Consider the following 18,521-nt stretch of genomic DNA (forward strand, 5'->3'; position numbering starts at 1 on the left):
GATCACTACTAACTGGTCAGTTTTCAGCTTCTTCTGCAAAACTTCAGAGATACAGTCCCCAGCTTCCAGCCTGGGGCTTGTGATAGCTTAGAGAAGCTCTGGCCAGTTCATAAACACAGTGAAACATCAATGAATCCAGCTCTTCTCCAGAGCTTTGGGGTGGGAAAGGGAAGGGAATTCTCCTCAGTCTCATTGTGTGCTTCAGAAGCACTCCCATGTGGCGTGATGCGCGAGACCCATCCATTCCTCCACAGGGGAAGAACCTTGGTGACTTCAAATTTTGGCTGGCTATCAAGGAAGGCATTCCAAAATATGTGGGCCTGTACTCAAGAAGCGCAAATGTTCATGACTTTGTGCTCTTGCGTGTCAAGGCCCCATGACCACGCAGTTCCCTAGAGTTCAAATAACTTAAAATGTACATTCACTTACAATTTCTCTTAAAATTGTCTGCCTTATGACATGTTAACATATACATATTTAGTTAATTATAGAAAATATTTATGCATTTCTTTTGCAACCTTAACTTTCTAGTGTTGAATTGTGTAAAGAAATGGTGGATGGGCTAAGAATAACATTCGACTTCACTCTTCCTCTGATTCTTCTGTATCCCTATGAGCAAGCACAGTTTAAGAAGGTGACTTCCTCCAAATTTTTTCTTCCAATCAAAGAGAGTGTAGCAAACACTAACAGGTAGGTTTGGTGCTTCTTTTTTCCCTCTTCTCTAGAGTATAATTTAAGTAGATGGTGTGTTTAACCTTTGCTTGCTTTTTGTGATAGTGAGATTGGTTTCCAGTAGGCTAAGAACAAGTAGAAGAAAGTAGTTTCGAAAAACATGGAAGTCACATAGTTCCTATAGCTAATACTTTTTTCGCATAACATACAGTTGCATCGGTAAGCACTTACTACTTTAGTGCACTTTTATTTTTCTCTTTCTTCAGAAATCAAGAAGAGCTTTCCCCAAGCCCACCACTTCTGAACCCATCGACTCCCCAGTCCACGGACAGTCAGCCTGTGACGGGAGAGTCAGTAACACCAAAACGCCGAAAAACCGAACCTGAAATACTGCAGTCCCTAAGGCGCTCCACACGTCACACATCCAACTGTGACAGATTGTCGGAAAGCAGTTCTTCACCACAACCAAAACGACGGAACATTGAGGCTCCTACGTCAATGCCAAAATTGTTTTTGCACCTTGAAAAGAGTATGTCGTTGTAGCAAGGTGGAGAAATTATTTAGTGGGGGCAGGGGGAGACACCATTTTGTTGTAAACATTATTTATCATCTGTTACTTTTTAAGAAGTAGGGAAGGACATTTGACATGTGCATGCTGAGTGTTATACTAGTCGTGGAAGAAAAGTAGGTACTGGTGGCACCGAAGTCTTTCCCTCTGGGTAGGTAGCAGGTATCTTAAGCTTGGGTGCATATAATTTCAACTGCCTTCACTACCCACTCTGCTTAAATAGACCTGCGTCAAACATAGAATAAAGCCCAGAATAATCAGCCTTTGACTGATTAATGTTCTATGTCCTTTTAAATGTGTTCATGGGATGGGTTATTGGTGTATTCTTGTTCTTGTTTTTATTATGTATTTTGTGTTCTCGTTTTGTATTTTTATGTTGTGAACCACCTTGTGATCTTCCGATGAAGGCCTGTATACAAGTTTAATAAATAACAAAAAAACAATAAATCATGCATTAATTTGGTTGCATCAGGTTCATTTGAATAAAAGTTCTGTTCCTGATTCAGGGAATAATATAGCTCTCTGCTTTTCTTTTGAAGAAACTCCTGTCCACAGTGGGTCATCGTCACCCATCACGTTGACTCCTAGCAAAGAGGGTGGGGCAGTATTTGCTGGTTTCGAAGGCAGAAGAAACAATGAATTAAACGAGGTAAGCTCTTAGTCTTAGCAGGTTCCTAAGATTAAATTACGTTAAAATAACTAAATTTAGCTGTGAACCCAAGTTGTCCTTAGTCTCTTTCGGAAAAGAATAGCTGCACCTGCAAATGTACACATGGCTCCCTCTTTGCTGCTTCCCTAGCATGAGCGGAAACAATAAACCACAATCTCTTGAGTTCCAGACCAGATTATTGTGTCCAAACAGACTTTATGGCTTGTTTCTCTCCAAACAAAACATAGCATAGAGCCAAGGTTTGCTCTTGAATTACTAATTGTGGTTTGTTTGAGCAAAACAAGCTGAGATCCCTGGTTCAGATGTCATTTGAAGCAGGGATCGTAGTTTGTTGTTCCCACTGATGCTAGGTGAGGAACACAGTGAGACTGAGATCTACATTCATAATAAACCATTAATTATGGTTAATTGTGACGTATGAGCTGGGCCTATATAATCTCTTGGGGATATTATTATGGACCATGCTTTGATGTATTAATAAATGTGCTAATTTTATGTTTAGGTGTTGTCATGGAAACTTATGCCAGAAAGCTATCCCCCAGGTGATCAGCCACCACCGCCTTCTTACATTTATGGATCTCAACATTTGCTACGCATGTTTGGTAAAATACATTTTTCACTTTGAAAATAGATTATGTATAGTGCTAAGGTCCTATACACAGTTACTTGGATGTAAATAACGCTTTGTCGCAATGAAGTTTGGATTGGATTTCCACAGTAACACTCTTCCAAATAAACAATTTGAGCTCTTGAGAGAATTTGAGTTTCTCTTTTAGGTATTCTCCCATATCCAGATATACTTTATCTACTCCATCTTCAGACCCTGGTGCAAGAATTCAAATACTGAGTGCTTCCTGTTAAACTAGTATTATGTTTGTTCAAACTGGGTGCTAACATGGGAACCCAGCTAGTTCATTTCTACTAACTGTTGTGCTGGGGGAGAAATAAGGATGGGATACAGTGGTTGTTGTTTTAAGCTTTGTTGAGGGTCACTGCAGATGCACCTGAACTGTCACTCGTTGAAGTGTTACGAAAGCTGGTGGTACAGCTCCAAACTGGAGGACAAGCTATTTTAGCAATCAAGTTGAGCTGCGCATCCTTGCAGCATATTTCTCATTTGATTTAAGTACTTTTATTAACACATTATTTGTTCCACAAATAATAAAAAATCACTTGTCCACTTAACTAGAGGCACCTCTTGACTTGATCTAGTTGTTTCGAATTCTGATGAACAGCATAGCAGGGCACATTTACTATTTTCGTCAGAAATTGTTACGGGCTGAGCCACAAGCCATTCTGTATGCCTTGAGGATCAATATACCTTTACAAATGGAAGAAAACCACCAGAGTATTCTATACTCATGGAATATTGTATTGAGCAGTGGGAAACTTAACTAAACTTTAAAAATTCACAATTTTTTGGGATGGGTCTTTAGACGGTTGCATAGAAACTGATTAAAAATTAACTATGATATTGTTTTTTCCCCATTTTGCTTTTACAGTAAAGCTTCCAGAGATACTTGGGAAGATGAGCTTTCCTGACAAAAACCTAAAGGCATTAGTAAAGCACTTTGAGTTGTTCCTAAGGTAACTTGACCGTGAATTATAGAAAGTCTTTTAATAACTGTTCCAGGGCACCTAGTAACTGCAAGAGCAATCATTTCAATAATGGACGAGTCCTGTGCTATATGACTGTCTTACAGCTTAGTCTGTAAGAAAAGTGAGAGGGTGTGCCCAAGAAGTTAATTCTACCTTCACAAAGGGCTTCCCGTTAACATTTTATATAATAAGAAGCTGACACATTGTTTGATTTGTGTATCCTCTGATTGCACATGTGAAGTGAAGTGGGAGCTTTGGTGTAAGGAGTGCTTTAGATGCACAACAGGATGTGCATGATCATTACATGATGTCCAATGCTGTGCTTAGCATCCATTCTTGATACACCAGTGCTTCAGATTGGTCTACCAATTGGTGCACACAGTTGCCATTCAGAATTGATATTTGTTCATTATATAGAACACTGAATTAGCATTTCTGCCGTATAATACTAACTTGATCATTTTTCTGATTTGGATTTGCAGCTAGTCTTATTTGTAGGAGGAGTAGGCACTGTGGAATTCAACTTGCAATAATGATATGTGACCACTAGTCTGTACTAATATGCAGTTAATACAGTGCCAGGCAACATTAGCTGTAATACATAACTGAGAGGCTGCAAGTATATTCAGTTAAGCCTTAGTTAGAGAAACTAGAGTATTTTTAAGCTGTAACCTTCTGCCCAGTTACTTGGGAGTAAGTCCCATTAGACCCAGTGGGCTTACTTCTTAGACAAGTGTAGGATAGTATCGTCAGAAGCTGTAACTGAGAGATGACGTAAAAGCGGTTCAAAAAAAAAAGGAGCTTTTTTTTATTTCTCACACTGCAGCATGAAACCATCATAGAACACATGTCTGGCTCAGTCCCTGCAATCTCCAGTTGGGCTGGGAAGGATTTCTGCCACTTCCATTCTTTGTCAATGGATTAAAGGGCCCTGCATGAGGCAGCTTTAGTGGCCTATGAAAGTGAGATTGCTGCTCCTACTTATGCCAAAAAGTAGAGCTGTGTAGAACAAACCTCACTGTTGGCACACCTACCAGTCCAGTTTTTCATCCTCCCTGCTCAGATAAGGCAGCTCCGTACACTCTCTTTTTATTATTTGAAAATAATATTTCCCACCTTCTCTTCTCTCTATCCCTGTGATTTGAGAGAGAAACCATGAGGACACAGTAGAGGTGGCACCATGTCCTGTGGAGAGCCTAGCACTCTGTCGATCCCTCAGAGGAGAGAGAGGGCAAAGAGTGTTTGTTGTAAGCATATTGCAGATTCAAGGAGAACGCCAAAGGGTTAAATTAAAACCTTTTCATGTATATTACAAATGACATTCTAATGTCCTTGGGAAATCAAAAAGCAAAGGGTTACAACAACAAATAACTGTGCATGTTCAATGATGGTAGACTTTAGCTTCTTAATCTAAGAAACCATGCAGATTGCACAGGAAATATAAATTGTAACACGTCTCTGAATTACAAAAATACTTGGCTTGAAGTCAGCAAATAATACAGTGGTGCCCCGCAAGACGAATGCCTCGCAAGACGGAAAACCCGCTAGACGAAAGGTTTTCCGTTTTGGAGGTGCTTTGCAAAATAAATTTCCTATGGGCTTGCTTCGCAAGACGACAAATGCCTTGCGAGTTACTGCGGGGTTTTTTTCCTCCCCCCCTTTTCCTAAGCCGCTAAGCTTATCAGCAGATAAGCCGCTAATAGCGCTAATCAACTAATCCGTCAATGGGCTTGCTTCGCAAGACGAAAAAAACGCTAGATGAAGAGAATCACAGAACGGATTATTTTCGTCTTGCGAGGCACCACTGTACATTAGAGAATTACAAGCTCACCAAATTTGAGTTGTGAACTGACTAATTTTGATCTTCAGCATCATCGCTGGAAATGTGGCAAAAAGACTCCAAAATCCTGAAGGTGTGACTCCCATTAAGGAATTTGATTTTTGTAATATTCAGTGTTGGATGTTTGAAAAATTACCTATGTAGGTATGTTAAAGAATTACAGAACTGTTAATACATATTCTGATTTTCCAGGTTTTTGGCAGAATACCATGACGACTTTTTCCCAGAATCATCTTATGTTGCTGCCTGTGAGGCCTACTATAGTACAAAAAATCCACGAGCCATCTACTGAAGCAATCCATATTGACATAACCAACTGTACATACTCCATGGCTACTACTTTACTTCACTACTTCAAGAGAAAAATCAAAATACATTGTTGTAATATTACAAAGGGAGTTCCTCTAAGTCATTCTTTTGGCATAAGAGAATCACATTTCATTTCAGAGGTATGCTGACATTGCATTCTAGCACTAGATAACCTTCACTTCTAGATAAAAGAAGCTCTGCATTGACTGCTGATGCATAGAACTGCATACCAATAAAGTGAGGAAAAGGAATAGATGCATTAGAACAGACTTCACGAGAACCAACCATGCTGCGTTCCACTTTAACATAAGCTTGCTTCACCTTGAATTCCCGGAACACCACCTCCATTTAAGGCGAATCTAGGAGTGACTATTGTACAAGTTTTTCTCATTTGGAATTTATAACTCATTACATGAAGCTATTTTGACATAAATCAATATTATAGGAGAAAGAATAAGCAAGTGTTGTGTTAGCATGATCTCAGCTTCAAGATTTCTGTGGTTGGGGGGGGGGGAGGAGGAGAAACCCAGGATTGCTTTTAAGGATGCATTTACATTTTCCCACGGTAGGTGTGTTGGCAGTGCCTGAATAGCTTGGATTTGGATTAATACACCCCATACGTGATTTGAATTGCTTTGGTGATTTTTTATTTTTTTTTTGTCAGCAATTGTTAAGAACAGGGCGTACTTGTTCTCGGGAATGAAGAATGCCACAGTGACAATTACTTTGGCAAGAGTTCTGAAAACCAACAGTGGCTGCTAAATGAACCTCTGATATGGGTTGTTCAGCTTGAGATGCAGATTTTGTTTAGATTAGTTTAGGAGTATGTGTGCTGCTACATAGGTAGAGATCTGGACATACAGTTGCCTGCTGGCGTTATCTTAATGTGGCAACTGTGATGATATATAAATGAAATAGATCTTGTTTCATATACTAAATAGACTTAAATAACCTTTAGAGTTAGACTCATATGCCCATGCCAGCAAAAATAGCTTGCTCAATTAAAAGACTTTAATTTAGTCTCTGTAATCAAGAAAGCCAGTAGGCAAGTAAGAAGGGCTCACACTATCACTTAAGTAGTCTGATACTGTATCCACACTACTTGAAAACACCCCCCCCCACACACACACTAATTTTATTAGGCTTTGTATTGGTCAGCTTAATTTATGAATTAAGAATTTAATATTTCCATGGGACGGAGTTCCCTGAATACTAAGTGGCCATAAATATATTTTGTTGTAGTAGCAGCAGCAGCAATTGGTTCAGGCACCAAAATACTTCACACTTGTGTCATCGCTCCCAAATGTTGGGATAATTCACCTAGATGATTTCTCCCTAACAAATGATTGCAACCTGTTTTCTTAAACAAAATCCCAGGTTGTGAGCCTAGTCAGTTAATAATTTTGAAGCTGCAGGGGAAATAGCTTTAGACTCCAACCCCACTGACACACTTTCACACCTTAAAGCTTACTAGGCGTTGTAGCTTCTTGAGATAACATAGAGAATGTTAGAGGTACCAGTATGCCCATGCAGATAGCAGGCCTACTATTGTAACAGGCTGGCTTGTGCAGGCAGGAGACAACTGTGGGTAGAACGGTTGCAAGGTGTGGCGGGGCCATTTAATCTGTGGACTATTGCTGTTTCGGGTGCTAGAGTTTGATAAATGTATTGGTTCCACACAGGTTTGCTTTCTGACGATAGGTCCTAAAGTGCTTTGAATGATTTTGGTCTCCAGTTTGAAGTTTTATAATGACAAAAGCATTTGATAGCCTTGATGTAAATACTGTTTGTACAAAATGGTTAAAATAATTAATAAGTTAATATAGAATAATAGCAAAACTTGATGTGTAATTCCTTCCATTGTGTGTTCAGCTGTATGGCAAATGTCTTTTGTTGTATTCACTGTATAGAAATAAAATGGCTGAAGTGAACCATTCCTTTATTTATTCATTTATGCATTTTACATATCTTAGTATATCGATTATCATTGTTTATCTTACACTCTTTGACTTCTATACGTTTCCCTCCATGGGGTCCTATTTAATCCTTGTTGAGCTGCTTCTCCTTAATTACCAAAAGTGAACCATTCCTGTGTAGTTGCTGTTAAACTATTTAAAAAAGCATATTTGGGAGCCCAAAATACTACTTTGTGTATCTGTTAATTTGCTAGTGCAGCATGGTAGTTAAAAGCCCTGTTCAAAAGGATTGTGCCCATCCTGTTTTCTGGGTACTTCACTCAAAAGATCCAGTCCATATCCAATTCTTTCTTACATTTTCTTGCATGTAACCCAGAGTATGGGTTCTTAGATCCACAATGCAAGGAAGCATAATTAAAATTTCTTTATAGAAACTTTGCATATTTTCTTAAATGAGAAATGCTATTTCACAAAACTGAAAAAGCGGTCTACTGCTACGTAGAGAAACTTTAAAGGGGAAGTCCAAGGCCTTTTTCTAGCTTTCTTCAGATTACCTTGCTAACTCACTGGCCTCATCTGCCCCTGATTAAATTATTCTACATAGTTGTTTACCCAGGTATGCACTCATGCACATGTACAGAAAATAAAACACTGCTTTGTGTTACTATCTATATTCATATCACACTATGTATAACTATTTCTAAGGAAATGCAAAAAAATAGACACGAGCAGCCACAACTTTTTCCATGACTAGGCATGTCCACACATCCACTTGTCCCCCTTCCCCCCAGGGAAACCCAACTCTTGATGGCTGAATCGGAAGAAATGTCAGTTGAGTTTTCCAGGGAAAGCAGGTCTTTGAGGGGAAAGTGACAGGACAAGCAGAAAATCTCCTTAGGCACAGGAGAAGCAGAAGTGTGGATGACCCCTGTATCTGAGATAAAAATCACTGAATTATGTACTGATGCCCTTTCTAGATAAACAAGTTGGTCACTTCTATTAATCTTCTATTGTTAGAAGGCTACTTCTATTTGTGTGAGTGAGAGTAGACCTAGATCGGTAATTCTGCTGCTATCATCTATTTTCTCCACCTGACAATTAGTCTTTCCTCCATCTGTGTGATGATCCTAGAGTACAGAATGCATCCAATGGGCATTGAGGGAAATATGAGAAGGCATTTATAATTATGATAAAGCACTAACTGCTTAAGAGCCAGCAAGCTTTTGAGTGGAGGGGAAAAAACACCTCTTGAGGCTGAAACATGAAACAGTTGTGAAACAGAACCCCATCTTAGATAGAACATCGTTTTTACTATTTACAGGGAAGCAACCTGACACACATCAATCTGGTTTTGCAGCTGTAATGATGAACTCTTGACACCAATTAGGATAGCTGGTCTATAAACCATTCCAGCTAAGCTGCTTTGGAAGTTGGTGTGGGAAACTGGTGATATATTATGCTACAGTGTTGGGAGTCACACCGCTTGTTGAAGATGAGTTTGAGATGCTGCTGTATTCATACTGATATCAAAATATGGTAGCTTTTAAATCCAACCAATTGTTCCTATGTATGAAGTGTTTATGCTTAGAAAAATCCTTGCCGTTATGCAAAAGTGAACCTATTCTACATTATACAGCCACCAACCATTTTTGGCACAGTTCCTTATTCCCCTTTATACGGTAGCTGAGTCAAGCTAAAGGTGTCCGACAGAACAAGATTATTTAAGGTTGAACCAAATCATTAAACACAATTACTTAACAGGTTAGATATTAGAATTAGGCTTTGTTCAGTGCTTACTTACCAGCAGTTATCTACTGAGTGTGTGCATGTATATGTGGATTAAGAGAGAATTAAGCTTGACAGATTGGAGACACATAGGTCTATGGGGTTTTCCCCCAGAGGGAAGTAAAAGAGATTCACTTTCCTTCATAATCCCTTATCGGAGGGAAGGGGGACCAGGGTTTGTCTTACTTTTATGCTAAAATAATTAAGAGGGTTCTTGCTTGTACATAACAACATGAGGATTTGTAGAGGCCTTGATATGGCTCAGGCAGAGAGTTATTGCCATTGCACTTTGATGCAAGGTGTGTGTGAAAACATAAGAAGAGCCTGCTGGATGAGGCGAAATGTCAGTTTAGTCCAATATCCTGTTCTCGCAGTGACTTACCAGATGCCCCTGGGAAGCCCACAAGTGGAAGGTGAATACAACAGAGCTCTCCTTGCTTGAGATTCCCAGCAAATGGTATTCAGAAGCACACTCCTCCAACCATGGAGCTAGAACACAGCCATCTGAATCACCCCAATTGGCTTGCAGCTACGCAGACTCTCAGCTTCCTTGTTGAACTTCTTATAGCTCATAAATGTGGCTACAGCTGTGTTGGACGACAGCTGCACAAACTCTTCCTGCAGATCCTCCCAGCATCGATTGCAGCTATCTGCTGCTGCCTTCTTCACTTCCACTGGAGAACCACTACTTGCTAGTACTTTCTTTTCCCTTTCAGTCTTCTTTCTCCTGACCAAAAGTAACAGACTCATGCCTAACCTACTGCTCCTCCCAGTGAAAACCCTGTGTCCAGTGACAAGTTACACATTCTCATGATGGCAATATTGGCATATTATTTAAGAATCAATGAGTAGAAAAGACACAGCAGTGGGCAACCTATGTACCAAAGGCCACTGATAGCCCTGGGCATTTCTTCAGGGATAATGCATGTAGACAAGGCCAAAGCTGGTGGTTGGCACAGCCAGAGACAGATGTGGGTGGGGTCACCCTTTTACCTTTCTCTGCTTTCTGTTCCCCTGACTCCTACCCCATTCCTCTTTGCCCATCATGCTGCTGGTGAAAGGCAGATAGATCCTTTGCCATCCATGTCCCACTCACCCACATGACATTAGGTAAATGGCTCCCATTCCTGCTGTGGAATGCTCTCAAGTTTAACATGCCTTCCATGCTTTTCGGTGTATGTGAATTGGTAAGCACTTAAAAAAATAATCCCTAGAATATAGATTTCCCATTGCAGTCATGGTTTTGTTCATTTTCCAGTTGTTAACACACTATGGTTAAATCACATTTGGGGATAATAAAAGTGTCGCTATCTGGCTATGGTCCTGACAGCTCTTCTGAGACTGGCGTCTGCAAAGATGCATGCCCCTCAACCATTCTTGTGCTGTTCAAACACCACCTGCAACTCTGTAAATAAGTGGCTTGCTTCCTCTGTTCAAGGGCTAGACTTTGGTGTGGTCAGCAGCAGCCTGGAGGAAGCAATGCTAGCAATATTACACAGGAAGGGGAGGAACAAGCCCTGATAAACCCAACAGTTCAGCAAAAGGAAGGCTGCTGCACATCCTGAGAACACTCGCGTGAAAAATGCTCTGCCAATTGATGTAGTAGAGAACAAGAGGAGACTCACGTTTTCAAGCTTTATGCTCATACACATCACTGTCTCTCTCCAGCCACCTAAGAACCTCGAGGGCAGAAGTAACACAGCTTCTCTGCAATGTCTCCAAAGACAGATAAAAGAATTTGGTCGTGAGATTCCAGGAGATGGAGTGCCAGTTGTGTCTCGAACTTGCCTACTTGAAAGGAAATGGGTGCTTTTATGTCTCTCTACAGAAACCTAGTATGTTGATGTGTTGACATAACAGTTCTTTTTCTGAGTTCAAGGGAACTGTTTCTTTTCAGGCTTCAAAATATTTCAGAGTCCATCCGATTGATGCCTGTACAGTGGTACCTCGGGTTAAGTAATTCGTTCTGGAGGTCCGTTCTTAACCTGAAACTGTTCTTAACTTGAAGCACCACTTTAGCTAATGGGGCCTCCTCCTGCCGCCGCGCCGCCGGAGCACGATTTCTGTTCTCATCCTGAAGCAAAGTTCTTAACCTGAAGCACTATTTCTGGGTTAGCGGAGTCTGTAACCTGAAGCGTATGTAACCTGAAGCGTATGTAACCCGAGGTACCACTGTATACAAATAAGTAGTCCCTTTTCCAGCATAGCCCTAAAGACTATAAATGAGGAATCTGTGGTCCTCCAGTTACTCCCATCATGGCTGGGACTGATGGAAATCAAAGTCTAACAACATCAGGGAGGCTACAACTTTCTGACTCCTGATCTGTTAGGCAGTCATCTTAACACCACTTAGCTGGGAGCAAGCCCCACTAAATTCAATAGGAATTGGCTCTGAGTAGATTTGCTTAGGATTGCACTGTAAATTACCTTCTGGGAACCTGTGAGATGAGTTGTGTTGTTTGGCATTCTCTCATTCCCCCATAATGTTTTCCTACTGCCAGTGGCGTAGCGTGGGGGGTGCAGGGGGGGCCGGCCGCACCGGGCGCAACATCGGGGGGGGGGCGCATGCTCACACTCGCAGCTCTCTGCCCCTACCTGGCTCACTCACTCTCTCTCACTGCAGTGCTGGCTGTGCGAATCCGATCCGAGCCACTGGGTCGCCGCCCACTGTGGAGGGGGTGGGTGCCAGGCGTGCGGTGCGGAGAGAGAGCAAGAGACTATCTGGGGGAGGGACAGTGCAGCGGCCGCCCAGTGCAGCACTGAGCGCGGGAGAGAACCACACCAGACCAGACCAGGCAGCAGCAAGAAGAAGCTGGCAGCGGCGGCAGGTTAGGGGATAGGGGGCGCAAATTACTTGCCTTGCCCCGGGTGCTGACAACCCACGCTACGCTGCTGCCTACTGCAGACCTGAGGGCTGGCTCACAATTTACCTCAGGTTATTTTCTTCACCCTTGTGGCCTGCTCATAAATGTCAGCTGTGGTAACTTCTTATCATCGTACCATAAATGCAGCTCAAATCCTTCAGGTAACTTGTTTATTTGCTGAAGATGCAATTCCTTACCCTTTGATACTTCAGAGATATATTTAGTCGTGATTGTAATTAGTTTTTTAACTGTATTAATGCTGCATTTTATAATGCTGTAACCCAGGGGAAGGTAATAAATCTAATAATAATAGTTAATAATAGAGCAAGCAGCAGTGAGTCACTGAGGTGATGTGTGAACCTGAATGTGTTTGTGGTGCACCTCAGCTTTTGTTACCTTGTGACAGGAGTGTTTTGTTCTTTTTGTTTTTAACGCTGTTGCTTGTCTGAGAGTTTGTGAAACACTATACTATTTTGATAGTTGGGGAGATGGATTGTTTTTACTTTTCCCTCAGGGATTATAAACTAGGTAAATTACTCTAATGGTTAAATAGAATGTTAGTAATAAGGAGTGGAATTTGATATGTTTGTGAGCAGCAGGTGCTGATTGCTGTGATTCCATTAGCTTCAGTAGCTTTGGAGAAAGAAAAGTGCCTGTAACATATGTGAGATATTGTATGTCAATATAAAATTGATAGTCTGACACAAATGGAATAAGTTTGTTTGGTCCAGGCAAAATCTCAAAATCTCTCACTTCAGTTAAAATAAGGAGTAACTAATGATAGACAATTTTGCCCAGTGGTGGAGGAGGGGGCGGTAGGCCAGAGAGAATAAGTTCATTTTGTTTGGTATATGGCTCCTTTTTCAATTAAAATACAGCTTCACAACATAAAAATACAAAATGAGAACGCTAAATACATAATAATACAAATACAAGCCAACAACACCCCCCTCCCACAAAAACATTTAAAAGACCATTGAATGTTATAGAATCATAGAATCATAGAGTTGGAAGAGACCACAAGGGCCATCAAGTCCAACCCCCTGCCCCTGTTAGTCAACCAAGGGCCTAGTTCTAGAGAAACCTTTTCTCGCCTGATGTCTAAAGACGTATAATGAACATGCCAGGCGAGCCTCCCATGAGCTGGAACTCTGAGCATTCAGGATTTCAGCTCTTGGGGACAGGCTCCATGTATTTGACAGGCTGCCCTGTCATGATCTGAGTCTAGAGAGAGACTCTCCTCCCTCAGTTATCACCATATGCTTGTTAAAGCCTGAATAGGTCTTTACTTGTAGTGTCTCTAGGTTCTTCTAAGAATGTAGGTCCCTTTGCTGACAGGAAAAGAATAGTAGGGAGTTTTCTTGACCTGTCAAAAAAAATTGTTAAAAGTATTTCTGGGTCGCCAGGGATTACTGGAAAATGATGCAAGAAAGACAACTCTAAATCTTCCATAGAAAAAATGGACAGGGGCAGAATTAAGTGTACCGAAAAATGATCAAAGTATTTTTAAAAAGCTGAAGTTGGTAAGCACACAGACTAAAATATACAAATATCTTATTTGAAAATTGGATTTATTTTATTTATTTATAGATAAAATGAACTTCAGAATAGAATCTAGTATCCTATTACAAAGCAAGTCTGGCTGTACTTTGGATAGTGCCTGGCTTACAGACAACACTTCAGACAACTATTTGAAGAAGGCAGCACTAAAAGCATACATCAATTCTTGAAGGGTATAAGCTTCATTTAGTAGTATTATGGAAAAGTTCAGTAGCTTGTTGACGGCCGCCAAACACACTTCACTTAAAAATGTCTGCTGATGTCTTTAGGTGTCCATAGATTCATTTCTAGTTATACAGAATTGCTCTAAGACTGTCACTTTGAGTAATTTCAGATACTTTGTGGACCTATAGCTATTAATGGACTTCAAGATCACCAGTGTGATAAATAATTCATCCGTGAGTCATTTTTACGGCATCTTCATTTTTCATATCTTGCTTTTCTGTGGTGATTGTATCACATCTAATCATCGGCTTTAAATCTGCTTTCAGTGCCTTGACTTTTGGGGACAGCCACAGGGTTTCACAACATGCAGGTTTTACTTCACAATAGAAAAGCTAATATGCTTGCTGTGGAGAAGAAAAGAAAGATTCTGTTCATAACGACAAGCATGTGAAATGGCAGACTATCGATTTATGTGATTACATGATACTATGGAGCCAATGATATTGACAGGGAGTTGAAATACAGTTCAACTTCTAAAAAGCCCTTCCTAGAATAAAGCCACAGTCTCTCTTTATTCCGCAGTTGTGCGGGTGAAGCCAACTTCCTACCTTTGCCATTTGTGAGTGCTGCGCTTATGAGTAAACTAACTAACTCAGTTAGCTTCCTCCTGTCCCTATCCTTAAAGGAGACACTGGTTTAACCCCTATAGTCAGTGCTTTTTTCCCCTGGGGGGACGCAGGGGGACGCATACCCCTAAACATTTTGTGAATCTAAGTTTGGCCTCATTGAGGGGCAGTATTTCAGTATGAGTAGGAAAATGAGAGTACCCCTAAACATTTTTTTTTAGAAAAAAAGCATTGCCTATAGGCATGAGTGATTATCAAGGTTTTCTTTAAAAAACACACTACAACTTTTGGAAATTCAAATCTGGTCTTGATGGATATGAATTATACAAATAAACTACCCTGTTCAGCAGCCCAATAAAAACAGAGCTTCTTTGTATTTAGAAAATCACCACCACCACATTTTAATGGTATTGTAAGATGCATGTACACTTGTATATTTCTCTTTAAAAAGTATTTGATAGATAAAAGGTATAATATGCTAGCATTTTTTTTTTAAGCTGCAAGTACGTTTTTATCATCTTTATCACTGAAATTGTTTAATGTGTGTGCCTGTCAAGATTCTGCTATAGCCATGATGCCTGTCTGTGCTCCTTTGATTTTCTGGTTCTTGTGCTGGAGAGGGAAAAGAGAGGGCACCATGTGCAGATAGGCACGTGTGCTGCTGAAATCCATAAACTCACTCAACTCAAGTGATGTGTGTGCACGTGCGTGTGTGCGCGCACACACACACACATACACAATTATATGCAATGTCTGCACAGCTGTGAGGCAGAAGCAGAAATCTTTAGAGTGGGGGAAAATCCCGAGGGGGCAAACCATGGAATATTGAGTGCAGTGGAAAAGAAAAGAAAAAAAAAAAGTAGTAGGAAGAGGTGAATTAGCCAGCTTGATAGTGCATTAGTGGTGATTTATTTTGCACATTAATGTTGTTCATAGTGGCTATAGCACAACAAAAGCGGGACAAAAATAAACAGAGCATTAGCGTTATAAAAAGTTGCGGAATTTCAGCATGAAGTCTATGCACTGATTGGGAATGAAATTGTGTGACCATCCCAAAACTTTTGCAGGTGCAAACAAGTATTGAAAGCGGGATCACATGTGACTGCCCCATTAGCATCATGAGCACAAATCGTCATGAATGTGCAACAGAAAGGATGTATGGAGAGACCCTTAGGGAGTGCAAATACACTGCAATATTTTGTTAACGGTCTACATTGATGAATAGAAAGTGTTTTGTGTAGGTGCTCTTTCACAATACTTTATAAAGGTGTGCATTATGTGATGGAAGAAGTAAGGAAGAAGGATTTGACAATGGAATGTGGTAGCAATGAGTCATCGCTGGCTCAGTAGACAGATCCTCTTGCAACAGTTTCACATACTGTTTTCAGGAGTGTATGACTATAGATTTCCACCTTTTCTTAAGTAAAGAAGTTAAATGAAAAGCTAAAAGCCCAGTTAGACATGGGGACTGCTAACTTTAAATCTATAAATAAACTGAAGTCAAGACAGGAAGAAATTGATTGAATATGGGAGTAGCCTGGACTGCTCAATAAAAGTACTGTAAAGTAAAGAACAAGAAATGTAAACCACATTGAACTGAGAGTAGATACTTAATGCCCACTTTGCTTCTGACCTTTAAGCTCTGCGGATGGTGGTTTTGTTATGTACTTCTGGGGGATGTAATGGTTTAATGCTTTATATTAAATTCTGTGGTATATTTATTTAAGGAAGAAGAACCAGACTAGTTTAAGTGCATGGCTCTTTGAAGCAGGCATTCATTTTGATGCAAACATTTTATTACCTTTTTATCCTGCCTTTCCCACCAAGTGAGGAGGAGGAATATGGTATTTGTGCATTCATCCTCATATCAATCATCTGAGGTCAGAGAGAGAGAGAGAGAGAGAGAGAGAGAGAGAGAGAGAGCGCTTTCCCACTGATCTTAGCGGTTTCGGGGAGATTTGAACATGAAATTTATGCTCATTTGGTTACTATCTAGTCAAACACCCTTAATGATAACACACCAGCTGTTCATGAGCTATAATGGTACGAAAGGGAACCATGTACACTCTTTAATCTCTTCCTGTCCCAAATCAATGCTGATTTCGTTAAAAGGACATAATAATAGCAATATAACCTTTGAGAAGGCAGGACAGTCATTTTGAATCTGTGTGGTGGGCCTAATGGGGGGGAGTATGGAGCCTGTTCTGAATATAGAACAAAAATAGCTAGTTACAAGACTGATCTTGATATATGACTAATATTGTAATAGGTTGTTGTTAGTATGGTAGTAAAATAACAGCAAGGAAAACCTTGGCTTAGGTTCCAGCACGCTTTGCCATTTATTAGTAATGATGATCTAATCTGATGGCTTGGATGATACCATTTACAGGTCGTTACAGCAGATCTGCAAGAATAAGACTACTGTGGCAAATAGCAGATGTAAACCTAGCTGCTCTGAGGTGTGTGCAGTGAGTGAAAAGAGAGAGAGATAAATATAGTCTCTAGTTAGATATATTGTTCTATCCGATTATCAACAAATTTCTGCTCAGTGTAAATTCATTATGAAGAGTAAAGCCTTGATACTTAGTATGCAATCTATGAGACTCTCTGGAACATGAAATGCCTGTCTTCAGTGGCAGTACCAGTTACTGGGAGCAACAGCAGGCCATATTCAGGCATCTCGTAACCATGGATACCAAACTTGGGAAGAGATCAGTAGGAATGGGAAGGGTTCCACCCTCTTGATGTTTCTGCATAAGCTGACCACATACCATGATAACAAGCATCTGTTTGAAGGGGGTCACTTCTACAAGCATGGGGTATCCTTCATGAGAACAAGAACCAAAATCCTGGCCAAATTTGGAAACCCTATGGCTGTAGAAGTGGCACTCCTTCAGAAGGACACTGAGCATGATTCACCAGGGCTGTGACCAGCATGTAGAATGGCACTGAGGGGAGTGAGGTTAACCCTCTCATGCTTTCACTGGACCCTTGATGCATTTGTTACCTGCAGGTTACCAGATGCCTGACTAGGGTTGGCATAAGAAAGCAATTTGCCTTCTTTCAGGCTCCCTGGAAGCTTGTGGTTAGATGCTGAACTGGTTGGCACACCTGGTCTGATATGGTGGAGCTCTTCTTGTGTTCTTATGCATATGCCCACATTGTGGAACTACATATAATGCATTATGTTTCTATGTATATTTATTTCAATGGAGTTGCTTAAAATCTAAATAAATCTGGTTTGATTTTCTCATGACTTTGCATATGCCCAGTCCTTCACAGTAAAGCTTTTAGTCATTCAATGCATTACAGTGGTACCTTGGGTTACATACACTTCAGGTTACAGACTCCGCTAACCCAGAAATAGGACCTCGGGTTAAGAACTTAGAAATAGGACCTCGGGTTTAGCCTGGAGAAGAGGAGGTTAAGGGGTGATATGATAGCCATGTTCAAATATATAAAAGGATGTCACATAGAGGAGGGAGAAAGGTTGTTTTCTGCTGCTCCAGAGAAGCGAACACGGAGCAATGGATCCAAACTACAAGAACGAAGATTCCACCTAAACATTAGGAAGAACTTCCTGACAGTAAGAGCTGTTCGACAGTGGAATTTGCTGCCAAGGAGTGTGGTGGAGTCTCCTACTTTGGAGGTCTTTAAGCAGAGGCTTGACAACCATATGTCAGGAGTGCTCTGATGGTGTTTCCTGCTTGGCAGGGGGTTGGACTCGATGGCCCTTGTGGTCTCTTCCAACTCTATGATTCTATGATTCTATGAACTTTGCTTCAGGATGAGAACAGAAATCGTGCAGTGGCAGCACAGCGGCAGCAGCGGGAGGCCCCATTAGCTAAAGTGGTGCTTCAGGTTAACAATAGTTTCAGGGTAAGAACAGACCTCCGGAACGAATTAAGTACGTAACCAGAGGTACCACTGTACTAAGTATATGCAGC

The 18,521-nt window shown here is 40.8% G+C and overlaps 1 protein-coding gene and 2 long non-coding RNA genes across 5 annotated transcripts in view; 2 read left to right on the forward strand and 1 right to left on the reverse strand.

Annotated features, from left to right (window-relative positions):
• The window catches only part of MSL3 (MSL complex subunit 3), a 113,263-nt gene extending 105,674 nt beyond the window's left edge, over positions 1-7,589 (forward strand). For all 3 annotated transcript variants that reach the window (XM_083502024.1, XM_083502022.1, XM_083502023.1), the window contains 6 exons: positions 532-690; positions 939-1,201; positions 1,780-1,889; positions 2,413-2,512; positions 3,413-3,497; positions 5,542-7,589. In XM_083502024.1, the coding sequence (XP_083358150.1) occupies positions 532-690; positions 939-1,201; positions 1,780-1,889; positions 2,413-2,512; positions 3,413-3,497; positions 5,542-5,641 (817 nt within the window). In that variant the 3' untranslated portion in view covers positions 5,642-7,589. The remainder of the gene's footprint in view (positions 1-531; positions 691-938; positions 1,202-1,779; positions 1,890-2,412; positions 2,513-3,412; positions 3,498-5,541) is intronic.
• LOC310706402 overlaps positions 1-18,210 on the forward strand; it is a 386,819-nt gene extending 368,609 nt beyond the window's left edge. The window contains exon 3 of the long non-coding RNA XR_014525838.1: positions 18,127-18,210. This is a non-coding gene — a long non-coding RNA (uncharacterized lncRNA). The remainder of the gene's footprint in view (positions 1-18,126) is intronic.
• Positions 13,778-17,250, reverse strand: LOC310706415. Its single transcript, XR_014525856.1, has 2 exons — positions 17,158-17,250; positions 13,778-14,352 (listed from the first exon to the last, which is right to left on the reverse strand). It is a non-coding gene; the product is annotated as an uncharacterized lncRNA (long non-coding RNA).
• Positions 18,211-18,521: the final 311 nt, after the last annotated feature.

The sequence above is a fragment of the Podarcis liolepis genome (assembly GCF_965112155.1).
Source record: "Podarcis liolepis genome assembly, chromosome: 4".
Lineage (NCBI taxonomy): Eukaryota > Metazoa > Chordata > Lepidosauria > Squamata > Lacertidae > Podarcis > Podarcis liolepis.